The sequence below is a fragment of the Aquila chrysaetos genome, chromosome 15, assembly GCF_900496995.4.
Source record: "Aquila chrysaetos chrysaetos chromosome 15, bAquChr1.4, whole genome shotgun sequence".
Lineage (NCBI taxonomy): Eukaryota > Metazoa > Chordata > Aves > Accipitriformes > Accipitridae > Aquila > Aquila chrysaetos.
Genome location: NC_044018.1, coordinates 15,794,775 through 15,818,303, shown reverse-complemented (window position 1 = coordinate 15,818,303; position 23,529 = coordinate 15,794,775). Strand labels below are relative to the sequence as shown.

General features: G+C 41.2%; 1 protein-coding gene and 1 long non-coding RNA gene across 3 annotated transcripts in view; one reads left to right on the top strand and one right to left on the bottom strand.

The window, feature by feature from the left end:
• LOC115351146 overlaps nt 1-23,529 on the bottom strand; it is a 72,651-nt gene that overhangs the window by 48,482 nt on the left and 640 nt on the right. The window contains exon 2 of the long non-coding RNA XR_003926709.1: nt 9,575-9,768. This is a non-coding gene — a long non-coding RNA (uncharacterized LOC115351146). The remainder of the gene's footprint in view (nt 1-9,574; nt 9,769-23,529) is intronic.
• Nucleotides 66-13,533, top strand: C15H2orf50 (chromosome 15 C2orf50 homolog). Of its 2 annotated transcripts, XM_030037588.2 has the most exons (4): nt 66-152; nt 9,650-9,793; nt 12,137-12,176; nt 12,824-13,533. In XM_030037588.2, the coding sequence occupies exons 1-4, from the start codon at nt 94-96 to the stop codon at nt 13,013-13,015; spliced, it is 435 nt and encodes a 144-aa protein (XP_029893448.1). In that variant the 5' UTR covers nt 66-93; the 3' UTR covers nt 13,016-13,533. The 2 variants fall into 2 exon arrangements, with proteins under 2 accessions (XP_029893448.1, XP_029893446.1); XM_030037586.2 differs by lacking the exon at nt 66-152 and having other exon boundaries at nt 9,095-9,793.

Here is a 23,529-nt window from a genome sequence, read left to right as displayed (position 1 = left end):
TCTCAAAGTCTATTTACTTCACCCAGCTAACAACAGTATCAGTAGTGGAGTCCATAAAACAGAAAGTATAAAGTAAAGAAGCCGTCACACACCATGGCGCTGAGAAGTCCTTATTCTAAGGAAATGAATTTGAATACTCACCATAAACAAAGGTATGTAGAAAAGCAAGATAAACTTTTTTTTTTTAGGTTAAAAATGGCATTTTAATCTGTATTTTGTGATAAAAGCTTTAAAAGAAGCAGCAGTTTGAAAAGTCTGCTTTGATTGTTGCTGTTTTCTAGTCCTCTTGCAAAATTGTAGGTTTGTGCAAGTTAAGGTATGCAGCCTAGGTGAATATTCACATTATGGCAAGTTAATGAGACCCTGGAGGAATGGGAACAGGCAAAGAGCAAACAGATACAGCACAGAGAAGCTTCTTGCAAAATCCCTAAATTAGCCTTTTGCAAGAGTATGGTACCATTTAAACAACAGAGCTAGTGCAGGCTATTTCCAAAATGGATATTCTCATTCACCAGCAAAACTTTTGGCTCCTGTGAACAGCTCTCCTACTGGAACCACAAGTATAAGAAATTTTCTGCTTTTTATTTTATGCTAATGGCTTAGGTGGTTTTCATAATCAGACTTGCAAAAAAGGCAGTCCAAACACATCCTTAATCTTCCAATTGTCAGGTTCAAGTATATAAACAAAACTCTTAGGAAAGAAGAATGGCTGGAATTAGAAATATAAAGCATATCAAATACAGAAAAACCACATACTTTCCTCTAACAGAAAACTGGGAATTTAAGTTGTTTTTCTATTAATTCCCCCACCCAACTTCTCCCTTTACTCCTGGATAAGTCCCTTTTTAAACAGCAAATAAGTAACAGGAAATATCATGCAATTCAATGCAATCACTTAATAATAAACTTCATCCACTAAGGTAGGGAATGCTTCTGATTCCCACCCAGAGAGCGGGCGCCGGCACTATTTTCCTAACATAGGTGTAGTTATACCTTTCCTTCCTATTAAGAAATCTCATTTTCAACATCTGCATGCAGGACTCCATAGGGGTATCTCCGCCGACCTTACAGGTAATGGAGGTCTAGGGAACATGCCTGCAATAGCAGGTAGTGTGGATCTGTGGAGCGAAACCAACTGTTGTTAAGGACTCACAAGGACATTTAATCCACCCTGCGGGTCGGGGGCCGCCTGCTCCTTCCTGGTCCGCAGCGTTAACACCCATGAGCAGCTGGAGAGTGGGTGCAGCTCGCCTTCCCCCGCAGCAACCCGGGAGTCCCCAGAGCCCGCGTGTTCCAAGATCACCCTGTGGCACAACCCAAAATACAGTAAGTGGAGATGACTGGGAGATTTGCTTGAAAAACACTCTAAACTGGACATCAGATGTGAATATTGATGCACTTATAGTCATCTACTGCAATCTGACAGCCAGATGTTCCTGCCTTTCCCTCCCGCTGTCGTAGAAAGACACTGGTCTCTTGCAGGTTTGCTAGGGATCTTCTGGCCCTGCATGGATTTCTCAAGTATCCTAAGGACTTTCTAAATGGCAGTAGATGCCTCTGTGCGTGACTAACTCAACTGACCCAACTAATTTTGCACAGGTTAGTCAATCTTAAACAAATCGGAATACATTTAAAGGATCTTTAGCATGCACAGCAGACAAGAACCAAGATTTGCAGAATGCTCTTTTCATGGTTTAAACTACCAATGATCTGGAATGCTGCAGCATACCATGAAGAATGAAAAAGCGCCTCTGAATATCCCTATTTTGGTTGCTATCTTTTTCACTCTTTTAAAAACATATCGAAGCCTTGAGTAGTCTGCCCAGAAACCAAGGATGCAGGTAGCCCAATATCTCAGAACTTTGAGATTCCTGCTGCTCAGCAGCAGGAATGCTGGAAGCTGCAGGGAGACCTCACCTGGCATGGGGTTCTCCATGCTGGGAGGCTGCTGGCTTTACTCTCTGCGCTCTGTCCTGGGACTCCAAATCCTGGGAGTGTTTTGGAAACCCTGCTTCTCGTTCATCAGAGATTCACTGATGTCATTACATTTCAAGATGAAATATTTCAGGTTGAACAGGTCAACAATTTTCCACAATCTCAGTTTTGCTGAAAAGTTTTTTATGATGTCTGCATGGAAGAGGCTGGTAGATGCACTTATGTCAATGCTGTGATCAAAGCTGGATTTTTAAAGACAGATATATAATCCTCATAGTGCATGTGTGTAGATTATGTGGATAATTCACACAAAAAGTAGGAAAAGGTCTTGCCCTTTTCTCATTAAGTGATCAGTTGTAAGAAAGTAGGAATTTATTCTAATTCTGCAACTCTATTTTTAATTGCATAGCTGTCTACTGCTTTGGAAGCTTTCTAAACTTAAGCAGTAACCTAAGCAAAAGGTTTCCTAAAAACTGGGACCTGTCCCGAAAACTGGAATATAGCCCATCCTAAGAGCCAGGCTCCCATTCTCTTCATTATATTGTTAACAGGATCTTTAACGAAGCATCTGGTACAATGGAAGTCCAGTCTGAAAGCTGTTCAAAGTCCCTTTGGCTGCTCTGGCCCTAAGGTCAGAAATGAAAGGTTTTCCTTTCATTTTTGCCTTACTGTTTGAGTATTCGCATGTGAACTGTTGCACAACTGAGCTAAAAATACAAAGCTCCAAAAAGACATCCGGGAAGATTTCACATTGTTCTGGCTGCCCATTTCTTCAGGGAGAAAAAGTTTCCAACTCGTAGCAAAACAAAGAATCTCTCTACAACCATAGAAGGAATAAGGCTCAACTGAACTACAGAACAGTGCAGGTGATCCAAGAAAAGAATGGCAAAACGGACTGTGCTTTCCTGGTACAATCCATTGCTTTCCTTTCTAGGTCTCGTGGAGCATCTGCTCTGCTGGGCATGAACAGTGTATGTGGTCAAATCAGGCAGGGATTAGAGAATGGAGTGAGTTAGGTAAAGGTCTGACAGATCTGTGTAAGAGGCAATGCGACCGGTGATCAAATCCTGCTCAGCCTGGAGCAGAGAAGGCTGTGGGGAGACCCAAGAGCAGTCTTCTAGTACCTGCAAGGAGGTTATTGGAAACCTCCAGCTGCTCAGCCAGGCTGCTCACAGCGGTGCCCCGTGGGAGGACAAAATAAAATGGGCACAAGTTGAAACAGGAGATGTTCTGACTATATAAGGCAAAACTTCATCATGAGGACAGCCAAGTGGTGAGCCGCATTACCCAAAAAGGTTGTGCAGTCTCCATCCTTGGAGGCTTTTGAAACCAATGGCATAAAGCCCTGACCGGCTGATCTCACAGCTGACCCTGCTGTGAGGAGCAGGTTGGGCTAGAGACCTCCTGAGGTCCCTTCAGACCTGAATTCTATCATCTCCAGAAACTTCCCACCAGATTCTAGCATATTAAAGAAAAGGCTATACACAAAACCCCCTACATCCAGTTATGGGAACATCCTGCCTTTAGGAAGAACTTCCTTCTAATCCCCAACAGTCAGAGGTGGCCAAACATCAGCCTGAAGCGTGATTTAACACTGGCTTCTACAGTTAAGAAGGAAACGTACACTAATAGCTGCAATGAAGATGCTAAAAGCTTTGCTGAAAACCAGATAAAGCTTGTGATTGACATGTTCAGACAAGGCTTCCCAATTTTAGACTCTTGACAGTTATCTTGAAAAAAACTAAAAGGAAGTAGCTCAATTCTCAGCCAACAGAACTTGCAAAGGCTAAGAATGTTTGAAAACAGCTCCCTTTCATTTAATAGCCAGAGACACAATTTAAAACAAATTTTAGATACCCCGATTTGAAAACTTTGCCTAAATTGCAGCAGAGCATTTTTGGTATCTCACATTAAAACAGAAAGTTAATGTCCTTTCTGAATACGGTGAGCAGATGGTAAATGAAACATTTACTGTATTAAAGTGCAGATCAACAAATAGACTCTTAGCTGCTGGAGGAGATAGCTACGAAACAAAGAATCAAAAAAACAGCTGAACAGCATCCTGAGCATTGAAATATATAGCGATACACACCTGGAATACCGTAATTTGCAGGATAAAATACTTCTGTAAGTACTACAGTGTGCCAGGTAGCAGACAGAGAAAACTGAATCTCTGCAGTATTTATGAAGGCTTCTCCTCGGCTGTTACAAACTGACCTGTAAGCTGATACTGTTAACAGAAACCTATCGCAGGAGCACAGAAAAGCAGGGCTATGCCAGACTCCAGAGATCAAACTGCTGCCTTAGGTACTTAAGCAGTATGAAGTATAGCCTTTTCAGAAGTACTTAATTACTTTATACACTAAAATTCTCTTAGACCTGTTAATGAACTGTGCAAGAAAGCAGCAAGGATGAACAGAATAAAGCCAAGCTTCACTATGCAGTTACCGAGCTCCCTGCCGTGGTGAGGCTGTCACTCGAACAGCTCTGACTAATGAAAACAACTTTGGTTGTCCATGCAGTATTGCACTTCTTGACAGGATCTAGCCTCTAACACTGAAATTATGTGAAATAGCAACTGAAAACATTCCTCAGCCAGTGAGGAACACTTCTTATATTTATAGTTCTTTCTCCTCAAACCAGACACTTCCAAACACCCCTACTCACACAACAGCTGTGCAGCACTCCCTCCCTGAAATCCCATCACCTTGCTCAGGCAGCAGGTTTAAGCAGAAGACTCTAATGTAACAGGCCTCCATGTTCTATGGAATAGCTGCTGTTTGATATTTTTTTCAAGTAAATAATATTTTTCCAAATAAATAATTTTTGTTTCAAATAAAGCAAACTGCATATCAGTAGCTAACGTACCTTGTAACACTAGAATTTATATTACAAGAAGAGGACAAAAAACCCCACAACAGATTTCTTACAGTCTGCATTACAGCTTTGATTTTATTTTGAAGTGTCAGACTCTGTGTCACTGGAAGCAGACATTCCCTCAGTGGTATTTGTACGCTGCCGACGCAACAGACGCTCAACTTGCCAGGCTCTCTCAGCAGAACTCCATTAAGACAAGAAAGAAGTTTATGGTTTTTTATGAAAGCTACAGCAAAACTTAATGCATGAGGCCTTTAATCAAGCAGCTACATGATCGTTTAAAAGGAGTTTTACTCCACACTGGTAGTTTGCAGGATTTGTTTTCATTTTGGCTGCATACAGTGACCCAAGGCACTCTGCTCCTGCCAGACCAAGACACAGCTTGTCAGCAGGATCTGTCACCTCTGGGCTTTCTAGGGCCCTCGGTGGTTAATGCCCAGGGCCAGTGAGAAAGCACTGCAGTAGTGCTCTGCCATCCGTCCCTTCTCTGCTGGGTGCTCAGTGTCCTCTGATCGATCATCTAACACCCTGTTCTGCTAACCACTGACATGACCCATCTTCCAGCCCGCAATCTTGACTGACTTGACTGATCTTTATCCCTTTGAGGAAGATGATGACAATGCAAATGTCACTATTTGAGGCAGACAACACTTCTCATACTGAAAGATTTCCATGTGGGTCTCTGTCCCACTTGTGAAGTGGCAGAGATCTTCTGAATGGTGATCTGCTCTGAAAAGCTGGTCTCCAGAGAGCTGCCATCTCCTCCAGCTGACAATTTTGCTCCTGCCTCTTACTCACACTTGACAATACACACTGCACTTGTGTTTTTAAATGTGTGTGTTTCTTAAATCTCTGCTATCTCTCACAAACACAAACTTCTTGTATGAAAATTGCTTTGCTGTCCATCAAATCACTATCACACCACTTGGAAATTTGTTCTTCAAAGATAATGTGATATGGCTGTGATCTTTCTTCTTCTACAGGTAGACTTGCTGGGAGACAGGCAGGCATACCATGCATCTTCTCCTAAATTCAGCATCAGATCTAGGAATGGGAGAATCCAGAAATCCTTCTAGCTCCCTCCTCCATGGTCTGAACTGTACAAAACATGGCATGAACATTTGGCAACACAGTCCTTAGAGTTTAGAAGACATAACTTTTGTAGGAAAGTATCCCAACACAGTACTGACTTACGAAAAAACTGCAAACCAACATTGAAGGTATACTGTAGAAGACTTGGATGTAAAGGAAAAACCTGGGAAACACAAATGAGCTGAAAAAGATTTCAGATCTTATTCCTGCAAGTAGGACTACGTGGGAAAATGAGGTCAGAGTCTCACTGACTTTCACAGTGCCCATCCTGGACCAAGATGCACTTCCAACCAAAGGAGCAACACATTCATCTCCTGTTATTACTTCCCTTCTGTAACTGATGTACTCTTGCATTTAATGAAGCAATTTCCATTAAGTTTTTCAGTGTTTCGGAATGAGCCTCTGAAGTCCCTGGCTTCCAGTGAAACCTATGAGAACTTCTTGAGCTTCAAGAAACTTCTTACTATAAAAACCAAAACAAATTTTAGGAAAAACATCTCAGAAATTGCCTCTGGACAAGGACATCAAATACTGGCATGCAAAACCTAATTTTCTTAACAACTGCCTATTGTAAATGATCAGTTTCAAGAAGTGTGTATTTTAAAAATAAGGCAGTGCATATAAAGGCAAACATTAGCTCAAGTCTTGCATAACTGATACTGCAATACCCTCTTGTGGTCAAATAAAAACGTGTTGTCTGAACTTCCTCCATAAAATGCCTCCCTAGACATCTTTTCCTTTGACAGGGGGAAATAACATATTTTTCACAGATGAATTTGTAGTGCGTATCATCACTTGTCTGGCAACAACAAAAGACTAACCTCAGTCAAGTTCTTCCTTAGAATGATGGGCACCAACACTGCTTGTCAGATAAACTAATCCCAAACCAAACTCCTAAGCAAAGGCACCATCTCCTACAGTGACATTCATAACTTTTTTCAAGTTTCATGTCCCCAACCAGAAAAAATAAAGATGCTATAATCAATTTACATAGATACATATGGCATGAAGCCACAATAAACACCAACGTATCCTCCTACAGGATGAAAGAAGTACAGAGTATATCAGTCGTATGAATTCAAATGAGCTCCCTGCTTAAATGCCCCGCATTGTTATCATAAACAAATACTAAACTGGCAGATGGTAATATGAGGGAAACAGCTCAGTATCTGCAGCAGTTCTGCTGGGCTGTTAATCTAGTAAATGGCCTAAATGGGCTAGTAATATCTAGTAAGGAATCTAGAGGAACGCCCAGAAATTTCACTCTTGCATTCACCTTGATGTGCTTTAATGGTGCATAACCACTCCCTTAATGACTTCTGGTCCCAACAGAAAATGGGATAATTTTCAAAATTTAGCTCTTAGTGATCTGGTTTTGGAACAGTAGCTACATTTTAAAGTCACATTATCATAATTTTTTTAAAACCCAACTTATTTAAACAGCCATGATCCCATTCCCGTCTGTTATTTCCAGAGAAATGGCTTGAACACTATGAAGTGTCCAATACTTGCATGTAGACTCATAGCTTACTCTTGTTTGAAGCCTAAAGAAGTCCTAAACAGTTAAGACTTCTTTCTTTTCTGAGGTTGGGGCTTCTCAGACCAACAGATTTGGCTTTAACCTATGAGTCCACTTTCAGTAAGATGTTCTGAGAGGCACTTCGTAGCCCTACACCTGCATCAAAACCAGGGTAGTTACAAGTCCTGCATCTTTGCAGACACCACCCAATGGCAAAGACTTTAAACTCCTGCTTGTAATCTCTCCGTCCAGTTTATTCAGTGGCTACAAGTAGTCATTTGGAAGCTACACATTCAGCTTAATAACCATTTTTAGTTTATTATGTTTAATTTGCAGAAATTGACTTGAAGAAAGGATTAGAATTAAAATAACACAAGAACTTCATAAACAAGAATTAAAAAGTGTTCCATGCACAGGAACAGACTTCCCATCAGGATCCTTTCCTGACCTGATCAGGAGCTAAAATCCCACGTGCACTGATTAATGCACTGGGTCTTCCAAACATGCCTCAGCTTCCTTTTAAAGCAGCTAGATGCTGCTAAAACCCCATTCTCCAACCAGCTGCGCACACTCTAACTTGGAGAGGACCCTGGATCAAATGCAGCAGGATAAGCAGATTCCACAAGAGGAACAGAGACAACTATCAGGCCAGGTTGGCAAACAGTTCCGTTCTTCAGTTCATGATAATGCTGCGTGGATACATGACTTTTTTTGCTTTTTGGCTGAAAGAGATGAAAAACACTGTTTCGGTTTCAATTATCTCAGAAAAACAAGCAAACAAACAACAAAAAGACTACTAAAAATTCATTCAAACCCAAAGCAAACACTGTGGTTTGAGGTGGAGTTTACCTCTTCTTAAGTTATGTTATTGCAACCTTCAAAGTCAGAACAATTTTTCCAAATATAGAAGTATTTCTTGCTCAAGTATGTCTACGTGAAGTGTTTGGATTGTTGTGTAGTTGTAACTATTTTAAAAGAAATTATTTGCCAAATTCAGCATGTATTTCCCAATACTGCAAGCAAGTAAGTCTGCCAAAAAACCCCTAGAAAAGTAGATTCAAAGTTCATTAGCATCTACCAGGAAGATGAAGCAAGAGGCTTATTTTATCTGGAGCTAATCCACACTATTCAAAAACAAGTTCGTCAAGAATTTCGGAGGAAATTTATACTTAAAATACTCCGCTTTCCTGCAAGGTCACAAATACCTGAGGAAGTGACTTAATACCACAAAAGCCCAACAGGCTGACTGTAAAGACAAACACTGATATTTTGGACACTGTTTTGAAAATTCTCGCTTTGTATACTAATAACCCTTCAAAGTTACTGAAAAACTACTTCTCATAGTTGCTTAATGCCTCCTGCAGAAATCTCCAAGTACTTAAAAAGGACTTTTGATGATCTCTGGCTGCTCTTTTTTTAGAATCTGAAAATAAGGAGCTTTCAAAGCACAGATTTGTTGAAATACCTTATTTTCAACAAACAAGCTCTGCCCCAAATAGAGTTCAAGGCCCCAGCAGCTGTCCCACTGGTCTCCACTCCCTTTCTGGTGAATATTCACAAGGCAGACTTGTTTCCAATAGAGACAGTAAACACACCAGGGAAACCAGCAGCTTTCAGGAGATTTTGCTTCTGCTACATAACGACAACAAAAGTCCTTGTGACATACTCAGCAGCAATCTCCACATCACCCTTTGCTACTAAACCAGACTTTATTGTTCTGAGGATTTTGAATAGAGGGTGGTCTCAGCTGCAAGCAGCAGTAATCACCTCGTAAGCTGAGAGTTTGCTGGTTACGGCTGGAGATCCGACGGCTTTCAGTAACAGTTGTTTCTTACAAAATTGCTGTTACCATGAAAACTCCCTCAGCATTCAAGCAACGAAGCGAGATAAAGCAGTAGGAAATGAGCATTAAATAAGAGGGAAGTAAAACAGTGCCCAGCACTGCCTGTCAGTGCTGCCGTGCACGTTCATTTTCTGAAAGGACTCCAAATCAGCAGCTGAAAGAAAACGTTAGGAGAGAAGGAGCTTTGAAAGTGCAAACAACAGCAGGTTTAACTTTCCTAACAGCCACAATACACCTAGCAATACTGGGGACACAGTGAGTCTCAAAATGGACAAGTTGGGAAAGGGTTCTGGATTCAGGAGAAATACCTTGGTTAGGTCTTGGCAACCAGCAACCACACCTCTGGGTCAACCAGCCTCAGCTCCATCTGTGTCTTGCGGCAGCACCCAACCCAGAAGACCTGTCATTGCACAACCGGCTACTCGGGCCTGGGCAGACGAGCAGGCAGCACTGCAGCAGGACCAGGTTCAACAGGATAAGATCTGGAGAGAGTCTGTGGAGGCTGAACAGAGAGCAAGAAAAATCTGGTAAGTCACTTGTTCCAGTTCATGCCTCTTCTACTCATCTTGACAATGGTACTGATGCTTGCTGACAGTCTTAGGGCTTGATCCAAAGCCTACACTATCAAAGGAAATTTTCTTCTGCAGGGACTTTGGATCAGACTCTAACACCTTTCTTTCTAAGATTATATTATCTCTGTTTTCCTTCACTGGACAAAATCTATGCTAATATCTCCTGGCATGCTGGGCTTAAGCTGAAAAGAGATGCAAAGAATCGCATGCTAAGTATCTTTTAGCTTTATAGAGATTTCCACAATGAAGATATAAATGTGCCAACCTTTCTAATTTATTGCAGACACACTGATATTATCACCTCTTCTCATATTCTTGGAAATGGCTGAAATGGAAGCTGAACAGAGTGTTCTGCCAAAATATGATTTTGTATTCCCAATCTGTAAATCTACTGAACATGCCCCACTGTTAGAGTGTTTCAGCAGACTGAACTGCACACATACAACCTAAGCTTTGACTGTGTATACACCAGTGACCTGAAGGAAACTGAAATTAAGATCCTCTCTGTCTCTGCCACATCTTAAGTGTTTATGTTCATACTTCAGTATACAGCATGAGCATGCGTATTAGAAGAATATCTTTAGCAAAAGTAAAATCAGATCCAATTCCAACTGCAAATTAGCCAAGCTAAAGGAAAGGGAGGAAAAAGAACATCACTCTCGGGCTTTTTTAGCATGGGAAAAGAAACCATCTGAAAACCCTCATCCTCCTCAGCCTTCTGGAGGAGATACAAATCACAGCTCTGATTTTCCCAGAGATGCATTTGCACTCCTGTCTGGCTTCCCCTTTACCTAAGGGAAAGGACCCTGATGCATGCAAAGCCAGGGCCGTGGTGGCAATGTATTCTTTCACAGCTGTGTGTTCAGACTCATCCCAAATGGGCCCAGCATTTTCCACACCCATTCCCTAGCTAAGGCACCAAGAGGGACTCTCTCTCTGTGCATGCACCTTGGGATTCACAGTCATGGATACTGGTGCAAACTCACTTTCATGGGTAAGATAGGTAACACTTCATATAGCTGATGCATGTCCTGCTCTCCAGTCTTAGCTACGAAGACAGAAACTCTTGTAAAAGGGTAGGACAGACACATGAAGGACAGATACCTAAAGCTGGATTCACCAGACTACATATGCTACAGCCTGCAGAGAACTGTCCTTCAGCTCCACATCCCCATCCCAAAAACAGTGATGGGGAAGGCTGCTATGTGTTAGTGGTCTGACTTGAAGTGGATATAGGTAAATGTCTGAGACCCAAGCATTTGTCAGTAATTAGCACCACCCAGTAACACCCAAATCTGCTATGTTCAAATAGTGGCTAGCATAGCAAGATAAAAAATTTTAGGACCTCTATGCTGTGCTGCTATACCAAGATATATAGTGATAAACACAACAATCATAAATCAGCTTTTACTTGCACTTAGGGCGTATCTGCACTGGATGGGGGAGTGCAGCACAGAAATCCAATGCTCCTAGCTCCACGTGGTACATGGCTGTGCTGTACAGATGAGCTCAATTCAGAAGGATGTACAGCTTCAACACTAGATCAATGAGCTTAGATGTACCACTGTATAGACACAGATAACCAGCTCAGAGAGTCAACCCACGTGTCCCTTGAGCCCTGCTGCAAATACAGCTGTAGTTAACTGTTTACTCTCTTGACCTCACAGTACTTTTACAATAGCAGGTGAACTTTAGTTTTCTCCATTTTGGGCCAGGGAAAGCAAAGGATGGGAAAGCAAAGGACAGAATATCAAAGGAATTGGCCTGTAGTCCCACACCAGGTATAGAACAGAGCTGAAGAGCAAAACTCAGGTCTTTGGACTCAATTTGCTCCTAGCACTGCTGCCTATCTGCACAAAATACTCCCATGGGTGTTTGTCTGCAGCAAATACAGCTCTGTGAATTCCTACCAGAACTGGTAGGAGCAGAGTATTGGTCATTTAAAAAATAAGCAGCTGTGTCTTCCTCAAGGCATGGGACAAAAGTTTGCCAGAGTAACTCAGGACTTTGCTAATTTATCTGCATTTGTGCAAAGAATACATTGTGGACATGCTATTTTCATATTCCTTTACCAAAAAAACCCCACTCCTCATGTAGTATGGGCTCTATATGGGAATAAAGAAAACCCTGGGCTTCATCACAGGAAAGACAGGTTTCAGTACAAAGAGCATGCAGGTGTAAGAGCTGGGCTGTAGGTATCGAATTGAGCAGTTAAATAGGCATTCAAATATGACCAACATTAACTATTTTATTTAAAGACAGAATATTTTACACTGCATTTTTTACTTCTATTCCAAGGTACCACAACTGGAGTTTCCTAAAGGACTATGACCAAATGGTAAGTTTTAAACAAACATTCAACTGTAATCCAGGCTCTTTTTAGTTTTCTCAATTTGTGCCAGGCTAATAGTTCAAATTGAAGCATACTTAGGCATAATCGGCAAATACTTTAAGACTAAAATCTTTAGGAAAAATAAAAGACAACTGAAGTGCCTTTCATCTGCTGCTTACGCCACAAAGAAATACAGTATGTGTGTGTGTTCAATCTGTTTCAGTATTAACAACTCCATAGAAAGACAAGTGCTAGAATAACCATCTTCCCAGGAGAAAATTTGTAGGATAATGTCATCATGCTGAAATCCAAGCCACTTACTAAAAATTAAACAAAAATCCTCCCACATCATGACCATTCTAGAGCAGGCTAACTTCTGTCCCAGCTGACATTTTATGCAACACATTTGAAAATTATTCATTTCCCTGTGTTATCCTATTCCCATGTAAGACAAAGTAAACCAACTTTCTTTTTTTTCCTGTTATTTCTTCCAGCAGTTTCACATACATTCAGTATGGTATCTTTAAGTACATTCAAATACTAATTTCAAAAGCAAAAGTGCTGATATTATAAATAATCTCAGTAACTTGTATTTTTGTAACAAGCAATGGATGTAATTCTGAAAACTTATTAACGGTCTTTGTTTCATCCAGGGTAACAAGAAGGAGCAGAATCCTCTGCCAAACTATATGCCTGTGTTCTCAAGCAAAGTTCCCAACTCGACCAACCAGACTGTTGGCAGTCGAATGAATACTGAACTTGGCAGGGCTCTGGTAAACATGGATTACTTCTTCAGCAGTGGAGCACGGAAGAGGAAACTTGAGGGTGAGCTCCAGCTTTCCTAGTGCTTCAGTAAAAATACAACCGTAACAGAGCAAGTTGAATGGTTCTAGCCAACAGACTCCACAGCATGTAAAAAATTCCTCAATCTTTTTCTCAGAGAGACCAACACTACTGTCTAGCACGGACCTTCTTTCAAGAGCAAAGATCGATGTTGTCTGACAATGTCGTAGGAGGCAATACTCTTTGTATTTGGGGGGACTGGGCCATATATAGAGAGTTAGCACTACAGATCTCATCCATCTTCCCATGCAAGTCTACAGTAAGGTTGCCATGAACATCAGAAAGAACAAGATTACAGCCAAAAGGCAATTTCTTCCTGAACTTTTATCTCCTGAAAATAAACAATTAATGAAGACCCACTCAGATGAATCCCAACATAAACAATATACATTCAATTCTGAAAGTCAGTGCAATAAAATGCAGCAGCTTGTTGCATTTCATGTAGTTAGCCAAGGATTGATCAGCCTCTGTCATCTGCATGTTTAAGCTTGCTCTAAAGAATAAAATTTAAGGCACGTGAGACATGTTCTATGCTTTTTCACCCCTCCCTGCTAAGGGAGGAAGACCAAATTTTTTTCACACTAGTTTTCATTTTTGTTTCTTTAGATCTGCTGCTCTCAGATTCCCTTCTCTTATTCTTTTATTCTGGTTTAGCTGATGGAAACTCATTGACAAGGAAGCAGGCTTTCACATTTTGCTCTGAAGGCGTGTTGTCTCAGCAACCTGTCTTACACTCTTAGGACCATCAGCCTTGAATTTAACAGGTTCATAATTCCTAAAATTTGTGGTTGCCCAGAGAAACCATCACCAAGCTAAATCGACACAATACCTAAAGCCTGTTCACTAGTGCATCTTCATTATATAGGTGCAAACTTTGTTTATGACCTTGTTGTTCTGTAGGAAAAAAGCAGTACTCAGCAGAGCATGGAGAGAGTATATACAATATATGCCTTTTGAACTCTATGTAGCTTCTGTAGGATCATGCTCAGTCCTAGGTGGAGATCAACACAGAAGCCATTAGCACTGCCCTGATACAACAGGCTGCAATCTCTCACCAGACTAAGGTGGAGATGCGTATACTTATGTTTTGCAACTAAGGCTATTTGTTTTTATTAGACTTCAGCAGCAGAAAGCAGTTCAAAAGCACAAGAGGTGGTATGGAAGAGTGTCATCACTGTCAACACCTGAGTGGTCTCTGGAAAAAAACAAAAAGACAGTGTAGAAAGAAAAGCCAAATCCCACTCACTCAAGTCGCAGCACCAGGCAGTTCTCCTCCTGGCTTTCTCAACACAGTGAGAACTGGAGGATTAAGGCTTTTAGGATGACAGCAAAGCTACCTAAAGAAGGAAGACCACATCATGCAATCAGCCGAAGTGAGGAGGACTGGTTCCACTCTGTGCAGACATGAACTGCGATAGACAACTGTGTTCAGGCACACCAAATGGGAACCTACTCTTTAAAAAAGATACCTTCTTGTTCAGCTAAAATGCCTTCTGTTCTCTCCTGTGAGCAGAAAACTGCACCAGGAACTGGTTTATCTTCAAACATCTGAAGGAGGGAGGGGAGATCAAGCCTTTCCTTGTCCTCATGTTGTCCAGAGCTTCTTCCAAAAACTGCACAGGCCACTCAGAGGTTACATATTTACTGGTGATTGCATAATACTGAAAGTCATTACACTTGCATGCCTTGCTCTGAGACATACTGAGCAGCCTCATGTCTTGCTATGGGTCATAAGCTCTACACTGAGTGGCAGATGTCCAGTATCTGTCAGGCTCAAGCTCCTATTCAGGTAAGAACATTTCATTTATAAAGCATGGGGATTTTGCTTTTCAGCATGAAAGCACACAGAGCTCCACGTTTCCTAACCTCCAGATGGCACTCACTCCACATCCAAGTGATCCACTGAAATGGACACTAAGTTATAGCAAGGCAATGTTACACAATTCCTTTTTAATTTCAAGGGACATTAAATAATTCCAGATTCTTGACTCGGTTTGCTGTGTGTGAATCCAGAGAGTCCCTCTCCCAGAGAGTTCCCGCAAACTGGAGGGTATGGGAAAGAGGATGGCCTAAGCAGTGCACAATTTAATCCTCCCACTTCACTCAGCACTGGCATTGTTTCAGCTGAAGCACTTCTTCCAGTTTTGGACAAGACCTTTCATGTCTTACAGTAAAAATGTGGGCCACTAGGCAGAGCCTAGAGAAGCAGTGATGGTAACTGGAGTACGGGAAGATACGTCTTATGAGGAAAGATTAAAAAGACTGTTAAAAGTTTAACCTGAAGAGGAAAAAGCAGTCTGGGAAGAAGATAGCAGTCTTTAGATACGTGTAGAGTTCTGAAATGAGAAAAGGAATAATTTGCACTTCATGTAAGTGGCAGACAATAGTAAAAATAACAGGCTTAAATTATAGCAAGGAAGAATCATGTTAACTTTTTGGGAAGCTAGTAGTAAGGCTAACACAGCATTGAAATAGATTCCCTGAGGAATCTCCACCTCTGATGGTTAAACACACACATCCACAAAGAATGACGTATTTAATAGGGTTTGTCTTTTAGTGTATAAATTGAATGACCCTCTGAAGAGCTTTTCACCAATTCTCTGACTACACCAGAGTTGGGATCAGAACACACTTTGCAAACATGATTTTTCAAACACCTTCAAAAAGAACAGTAAAAAATCCTTTTTCAATTACACCAGGTTTAAATAGATTGCACCTCTAAAATACAGATTAATCACCTGATTTTTTTGATAGAAAATATATTTCTAGTTCTTCTAACTACTCATAGAAAATGCTTTTCACAAAGTCTAGACATGCTTCTCTTACTTGCACACATCTGAGAGGCTTGACTAGTGCCCTCCTGACAGCCATGTAAGAACACTTCTCAAAGAGCACATTCATGTCATTATGTCACATGTATGAATGGTGACAACTAATTTTCTTTCAACAATTTCAGGAAGCCTTTATTAATGGTGTAGTCCTGATTGTGTCCTTAATCAGATAAAGCACCCGTTGAGATGCCAGGCGGTTCCTGCACTGGGTACTTGCAGTGATTCCATGCATACAGCACAGTAAGACCCTCACACACCCCTGCACTCCTTCTCAGATGGACTGCTTTGCACAGGTCACTTCAGTCCAACAGATCACAACAGGAAAGACTGTAGGTATACCTGAAGTGGAGCCAAAATATGCAAGGATTTTTGGCTTAATCATTGAAGTGTGCAACCTTGGAAAACGTAGCTCTGTGCCTTGTTGCAAGACCACAGCAACCCACAACTGTACTGCCTCTTTTGATGTGGAATTAAGTTAATACCTTGACTTTCTGATTGAGCTAATTGAAATGACTCTAAAATACTGGTGGCAACAACTGGATAGGAATAGCTCTGTTCACCCCCAAAACTCCAGTTCATTCCTATTTCCTGATGAAATCAACAGCAACTCTTAAACACTTCACATCTTAATGAGTATCTCTAAGGGGAAAGTGCTGTTTAGAGAACAAAGTTTCCCATGTAGAATAGATCTGATAATCCATGTGATATGGGAACGTTGTATTGCACTGGACACCTTATTTTGTTCAATTATTACACTTCCTTTGGAAATGCAAATTATTTTATGCTGCTGCAGTTAGGCCTCCTCTGGTACCCAGTGTTATGTTTCCAAAGTTATGATCTTTCTACCACATACAGTAACCTCCAGAAAGGCCTTTGGGAATATCCAAGGCCCTAATCAAAACTGCCTTAGCATCTGCGAGCAGAAGGCAGCAAACAGATATCCTCTAGATGCCATTTTCATCCCAAGTTTAACAATCATTTTTCTTTTACCATAATTAACTTTGCCAACTAATCCTTATTTACACAAGCAGAGTCTCTTGGAAAGACTGGATGAGATGGCAACAGCACTGAAATCTGTAAATAATCAGTGGAAATTCCATTTATTAAAGAGATTGTGTAGATACTAAACTGTGTTGTAAGCTTCTTGTAAAGAGTTCTTATGATGTATCACTTGTGCTTCAGTTTTACAAGCTTTTTTCCCTTTTGCTGCCAGATCTCAAACAAGAGATTATTCATGTTTAGACAATTCATTTTCTGTATTTCTTTCAGTTAAAGAGCACAAGTGGGTAGCTATATTAATTTAATTCTTCAGTTAGATACACTGCCTTCTCTGGTGGACTTTTAAGGATTGTTAATATTAATTGTAACTTGGTGCATTGATGCTTCCAGCACCTCCAAATTTTGTGTGTTCTCATGTTGAGTTCCACTTATAATAAAAAAGTGTGAAAAACATATTTTTTAACAAAACATAACATATGTAACTTCATATAAACCTGTATGTCTCATACTTTTAGACTAGTCTTTGTATATAGTTCCCAGGTGGCATCTTAACTATAAAGTTTTGTTTTATAAGATCAGTGATGACTGTAAATCCAACTGTGTTTCTTAAAAACTATATAAAACTGTTTCTTGACCTTTAAATTGCTCTAAAGTAAACAACTACTAAATGGGTTTTCCTACAAAGGAGGTCTTATCATTCTGTGAAAATTACTGCACAAACAGTAAGATTCCTAAACAGGGAAGGGAGAGGATAATTATCTATGAACATTAGATGGACAATACTGCCAGTCCAGGCATCATAATATGTTTGTACGTACTATGTACATACACATTCACGTTGTTTGCTTTCTATAAAGAACACTCTACAGAACAAAATTTCTGAATTGAAGTTCATCTTAAAGCAGACAGTAGTTTTCTGAAGTGGGGTATTCTTTTGTTTGTTGGGTTTAGAAATCAACAATAATTTGTTAGGGCCTCATGCTGCTTTTCCTAAATCCTGCCCAGACAGAAACCAGTAAACCTTTCCTAAAGCAGGATGCCTCTCTTAAAAACTCTACTCACTGCTCTGAATCCATGTCAGGTATGCTTTTCCCTCTTCAGAAAACTTCATGTTTGCTTGGATGAATTCCTTGAAACACAGATGCTTCTCCAAGAAACTCAGAAGTTCTGCCAAAGGCTGAAGAGGTGCTTGCACAGTTCTGTCAATCACAGCCCTGCCCACAGCCCTCTTCCGTCAGAGGGCACAGACACCATAGACTGACTTCAGCTTGTAACCTTCTCAAAGCCTCTCTCAGAAGCTGTATGCATCCACAAAACCACCAGTACTTAGAAATGGAATTTCCAAGTATCTGGGGTTACAGCCTCACCTCAGCACAAGACCTCTGTGCTAGGTTGATGGAGCAAAACCGCCGCAAATGTCTCTTAACTGTCTCTTTACCTGGGGTATGCCCAGAGGAAACTCTGAGTCTATTTTCCCCATTTACTAATGACCAGTCATCATCACTGGATATATTTTATATAATCTGTGAAATAACAAATGTATTCATGCAGTAACTCTTATTTCAACTACAGGTATTGCTGAGAAAGAGAAATAACCAAACCAACGATGTGGCATAGAACCACCTGCAACTATCACAATGCTCATTAGCAGCTACATGATTATCTCTCTTAAAAGCCAAATGGATGGAAAACACAATGTTTACAGAAACTCTTCTATAGCAAAACTTAACAAAATGCTGATACATTGCTAGCATTGTATTACCATAGGGCTACCGAACTGATTTTCACTGAAAACATAAAAGCCATGGGGAGAAACCAGCGCATGGCGGTGTTTCAGATCTGGTGAGCTGATGGTTTTCTTTACTGGAACAAGCATGATTATACTGTAGCTGCTCTTCAGTGCTGATAGATCCATTTGCACACTCTGGGAGAATCATAAGACCTCTAGCAAGAATGCAGGAGGCATCACACACCAGGACATTAGTAAGGGCTGCCATAACATATTCACACTCTCAACTCTTACCAAAGCCTCTTATATGAGTAATTCAGATGTAAGCATGGATCTAGAACAATGCCAGTTCCAGATCCAAGTGCTACAGCTCAACCCCCTCTCTGGGCTACAAGCTCAATGTAGATTTTCTACATGAAAGTGACAATTCTAAATTTAATATGAAAATCAGTTTAACAAGTCCCAGTACAAACTAGTTAATATATTTTCCTTCTCTTTTGCTCCTCCCAGTTCTTTGGCTTCGTTAGGTTTTGGGTTAGGTTTTTAAGTCCGTGTTTGGTATTCTAGGCTCTTGCAGTACTACTTTTTAGCTAACCATATTATTTTAGATAACATGCCGTTACCCAGAATGGCCTTCAGGCCTTCAGTTAACTGAATAAACCATTTCACAGAGCAAACACTGAGTCAACAGGGTTTGAGGTTTTTTTTGCTTACAGTACTTTCATTCAATTTGTGATGCTTCTGTTCAGCCTAACATGAAGTAAACCTTATATAAATACAGCCATATTTTCAGTTTGCCACAAATATACATAACATACTGCACGCAAAACCACTGAACTACATGCAACCTCCAATGTTTCATTTATACTCCTATCACGCACACTTGTACAACATAACCTCAAACACAAAGTACACAGGGATCCACTGGACCCCTTCAGTAAGAGGAGGTTCTTCAAATCAGTTGAAACACTGTCATTCTGCCACCGAGGAGTCTCTCAGCCCAGAGATATCCTCCTACCTCATGGCGAGCTTTTGTGACAACTCTGCATCAGTCTTACTACCCAAGTCAATAGTAAAACTCCCAGTCCTTGGGCATTACAAAAGCGTTCAGCAAATACAGCCAAATACAAAGAGCAGCTAGAATCACAGTCATCCTTTTTTTTTAAAGTCTTGATAATTTTTACCTTGCTTTTACCTTGATGCCTCCAGTGGTAGAATGAAGCCTCACATATGCAGCTTGCATAAGGACTAAAGTACATTAAATCAGTTATATTGGCCAGAAGGGACCTCTGGAGGCCTCTAGGCCAATCCCCTGCTCAAAGTAAGGACAACATTGATGTTACATCAGGTTGCTCAGGACCTGGTCCTGCCGAGTTGTGAAAATCTCCAGAGATGGAGATTCCAGAGCCTCTCTGGCCCCTGTTCCAGTGTTCAGCAGTACTCCAGGTGTGCTCTCACAAGTGTTAGAGAGGAAAGACCACTTCCATAAACCTGCAGGCTACCCTCTTGCTAACACAGCCCAGGATGAAGTTGCCCATCTTTGCTGGCAGACCACAACGCTGACTCACATTCAACTTGTTGTCCCTTAGAACCCCCATGTCCTTTTCCTTAAAATAGCTTTTGGTCCTGTTGGCCCCCAGTCTTTACTGATACATGGGGTTACTCTGTCACAGGTGGCTTTAATTTTTATTACACTTCATCAGTTTTCTGTCAGTCCATCTTTTCAGCCTGCAAAGATCCCTTCAAGTGGCAGTTCAGCTGCCAAGCGTGTTTAAGGCCGCCAGCAAGGTTGTACTATCTACAGACCTGCTGAGAACACACTCCACCCCTTGGCCAGGTTGTTAATGCAAAACTTAAAATAGTATTGGCCCCAGTAACGGCCCCTGAGAAACACCACCCATAATTTGGCCACCCACTGGATGTCAGTCTGCTAACAATTATTCTCTGAGCCCAGCTGGTCAGTTTTCCACCAACCTTGTGGTCTTCCCATCCAGCCTGTGCCTCCCCACCTTCACTACAGGGATGCTAAGTGAGACCATCTTAGAGGCCTTGCTAAAGCCAAGGTAAATGACATCCACTGCTCTTCCCTCATCCACCAAGCCAGCTCTCTCAGAGAAAGCACTCAGGGTGACTGAGGCACAGAATTTGCCCTTGGTAAATCAAACTGGCTGTTCCCAGTCACCATCTTGTCTTTCACACACCTGGAATCAGCCAGAGGAGGCCATTATGGAGGATTTGCTCCATAATTTTCCTAGAAACGAAGGCTAGGTGGACCAGCCTGTCATACTCTGGATCCTCCTTCCTGCAAGAAGATTTGACATTTGCATTTTTCCAGTCATCTGGAAATCTCCTCTGATAACCACAACCTGCCAAAGATGAAAAATAGTCAGTGGCCTTGCAATAACGTCAACCAGCTCCTTCAGCACCCCTAGATGCATCCCATCTGGTCCCATGGAGCAGCCTTTGTACAGTTTGCTTCTGCGGTCCCCAACTCTGTCCTCCATCGTGGTTAGTATTTCACTGCCTCTGACTGTGCCACTAGGCTCAGGGAACCCGAGAGGCTTCTGAGCAGACCTTGCTAGTAAGAACTGACACAAAAAATGGCACTGAACACCTTGGCTTTTTCCATGCCATTCTTAAATACGTCCTCTACCTTGTCAAAGCGTGTGCCCACATTTTCCTTCATCTTTCTTTTGTTGCCAAAGTAATTGTGGACACATTTCTTGGTGGTGTTCACATCCTTTGCCAATTTCAACTCCAGCTGAGCTCTGGTCTCTGAACTCCATCCCCACATGCCTGGGCAATCCTTTTGTATTGCCTGGGTAGCTCATCCCTGCTTCCATCTTCCAAACCCTCCCTTTTGGTGTCTGAGTTCAGGCAAGCACTGCCTATTTGGCCAAGCTCTTCTTCTGCCATGCTTGCTCAGGTTTCAGGTCACTGGGGAGACTGGTTTTGTGCTACAAGCATGGTTGCCCCCCATAGCAATTTCCTGAGGGATTCTGACAGGCAGGTTTCCTGAACAAGCCCAATTCTATGCTCCTGAAGCACAGATTCTTTATTCTGCTATTTGCCTTCCTTACTTCTCTTGGGATCTTAACTCCAAGATCCTGTAGTCACTGCTGCCAAGGCTGCCCTTGACCTGTACATTGCCTACTAGTTCCTCCTTGTTTCTGAGTAACAAATCCAGCATCTAGGTCAAAAAAAAAAGTTCTTGATGCCCCACAAAAATTGGTTGGACTGCTTTTACCCCACCAGGTGGCTCCTCCAGATGTCAGAGCAATTTTACATTCCGAAAGAAGCCTGGGCCTACAATCACAAACTTTTTTAGTTATTTAAGGCTTTCATCTGCTTCCTCTTCCTGACCAGGCAATTTATAGCAGATGCCCCCACAATGTCGCCCATGCTGGTCTCCCCACCGTTCCCGACCCCTCAGATCTCAGACGGCTCCTTGCTCACTCCAAAGTGGAGGAAAGCTCCAGGCAAACAGTGACCTGTTTGTGTCGAACACAACTTCCACTCAATTCCCTGCCTGCTTTTCCAAAAGAGTTTGCATCCTTCCATCACAGCACTCATCATGAGCTACGCTGCTCTGTCCCCGTGATCCCAAAGAGGTCACAGCTCTGCAACTGTGCTGATACATCCAGTTCCTCCAGTTTCTTTCCCGGGCCACGTGTGTTCACACAGCGTCACAGCCCCTTCTCAGGGCAAGTGAGCAAGCCTCCTGTGGCCTGCTGTCCCTGGCCAACGCTGTCCACCCCCAGCCTTCCTCCACACCTCTCCTGGGGGTTGTCTCCACCCCAACGGGTCCCCCAGTTGTGGAACTTCCTTTATTTTAACCTGGAGCTTAAAACACCAATTATCTATGAAATGAACCTGCTAGCATGGTAGGCTGTGGAAATAACAAGCAAGAGAGCACTTTCTACATTCCTTAAAAAACCACAAAATTCAAGGCATTATTTTGCTTAAAAACTCAACTATGATAAGCCAACATCATTATTGGAAAAAAAACCCTGGTTTGGCTTTTTGTCTTCCGTTATTACAGAAAGATTATTTTCCTTCTGTATTTTTTTTTTTACAGAAATCAACATTTGCATTCCTATTTGAGGTGCAGCAGTGTTAAACCACTGCCTGTCTGCTGTGAAACAGGCAATCGGTACTGTAGATTCAAACGTAATGTATTTCTTCACTGAACTGTAAAGTGGTTCTGCATTCTGCTGCAACTTACCAAGTATGAGAGTCTGAAATTTGATATAAAACCGAATTTCTTGTACTCTTCACAGATTAAATTTTTTTGTCATACCTTAAATATTTCTCTATTGTTTTCAGATTATCTGAAATGACAGACACATCTATACCTCACACCTAATTTTAAATGAAGTAACTTCATCTCGTGTGATGGGTTACTCAACTCTTTTTTCAAGTACACAATACTCCCACAAGGCTGAGAACTCAGTTGATCAAGAAAATCTTGGAACAGTTACTGTGTTAACTTAATTTTTTTTCTTTTAGAGATTATTGTCTTTGAAAAGCTTGATTAATTTGAATTATATTAACAGAAACACAGTTTTTAAATTAAAATTCCTTATTTGGGGGGCCATTTATTTCAATCAGAGTTTTAAGATTTTATGTACCCTACATACGTGCTTCTTTTTTTTTTAATGACTGAATTACAGAGGGCAACATGATTTACAAATTAAGCATTAGTAATATTGTTTTAAAATATCACTAAAGGTATGTAGAATGAATGTGATAAACCTGTTTGTCAAATCGTATTACCAAAACAAAACAATTTGTGAGAAATGCAAAAAAGCTGAAACTAAACCGTGTTACAAACTATTAGTCATACAGAAATCCAACTTTCATTAAAATGAAAAAGAAGTTTTATGCCTGCAAATAACGCCTCCTGTTAAAGCAATTATGCCGTAGGTAAAAATCTGAATTAATGGTATGAATTTGA

Bases quoted from the DNA above. Each gene is read 5' to 3' on its own strand.
- C15H2orf50 (XM_030037586.2), top strand. From the start codon at position 9,534: ATGGACAAGTTGGGAAAGGGTTCTGGATTCAGGAGAAATACCTTGGTT. The intron at 9,794-12,136 runs GTAAGTCACTTG...TTCTATTCCAAG, and splicing joins CAGAGAGCAAGAAAAATCTG to GTACCACAACTGGAGTTTCC. The intron at 12,177-12,823 runs GTAAGTTTTAAA...TGTTTCATCCAG, and splicing joins TAAAGGACTATGACCAAATG to GGTAACAAGAAGGAGCAGAA.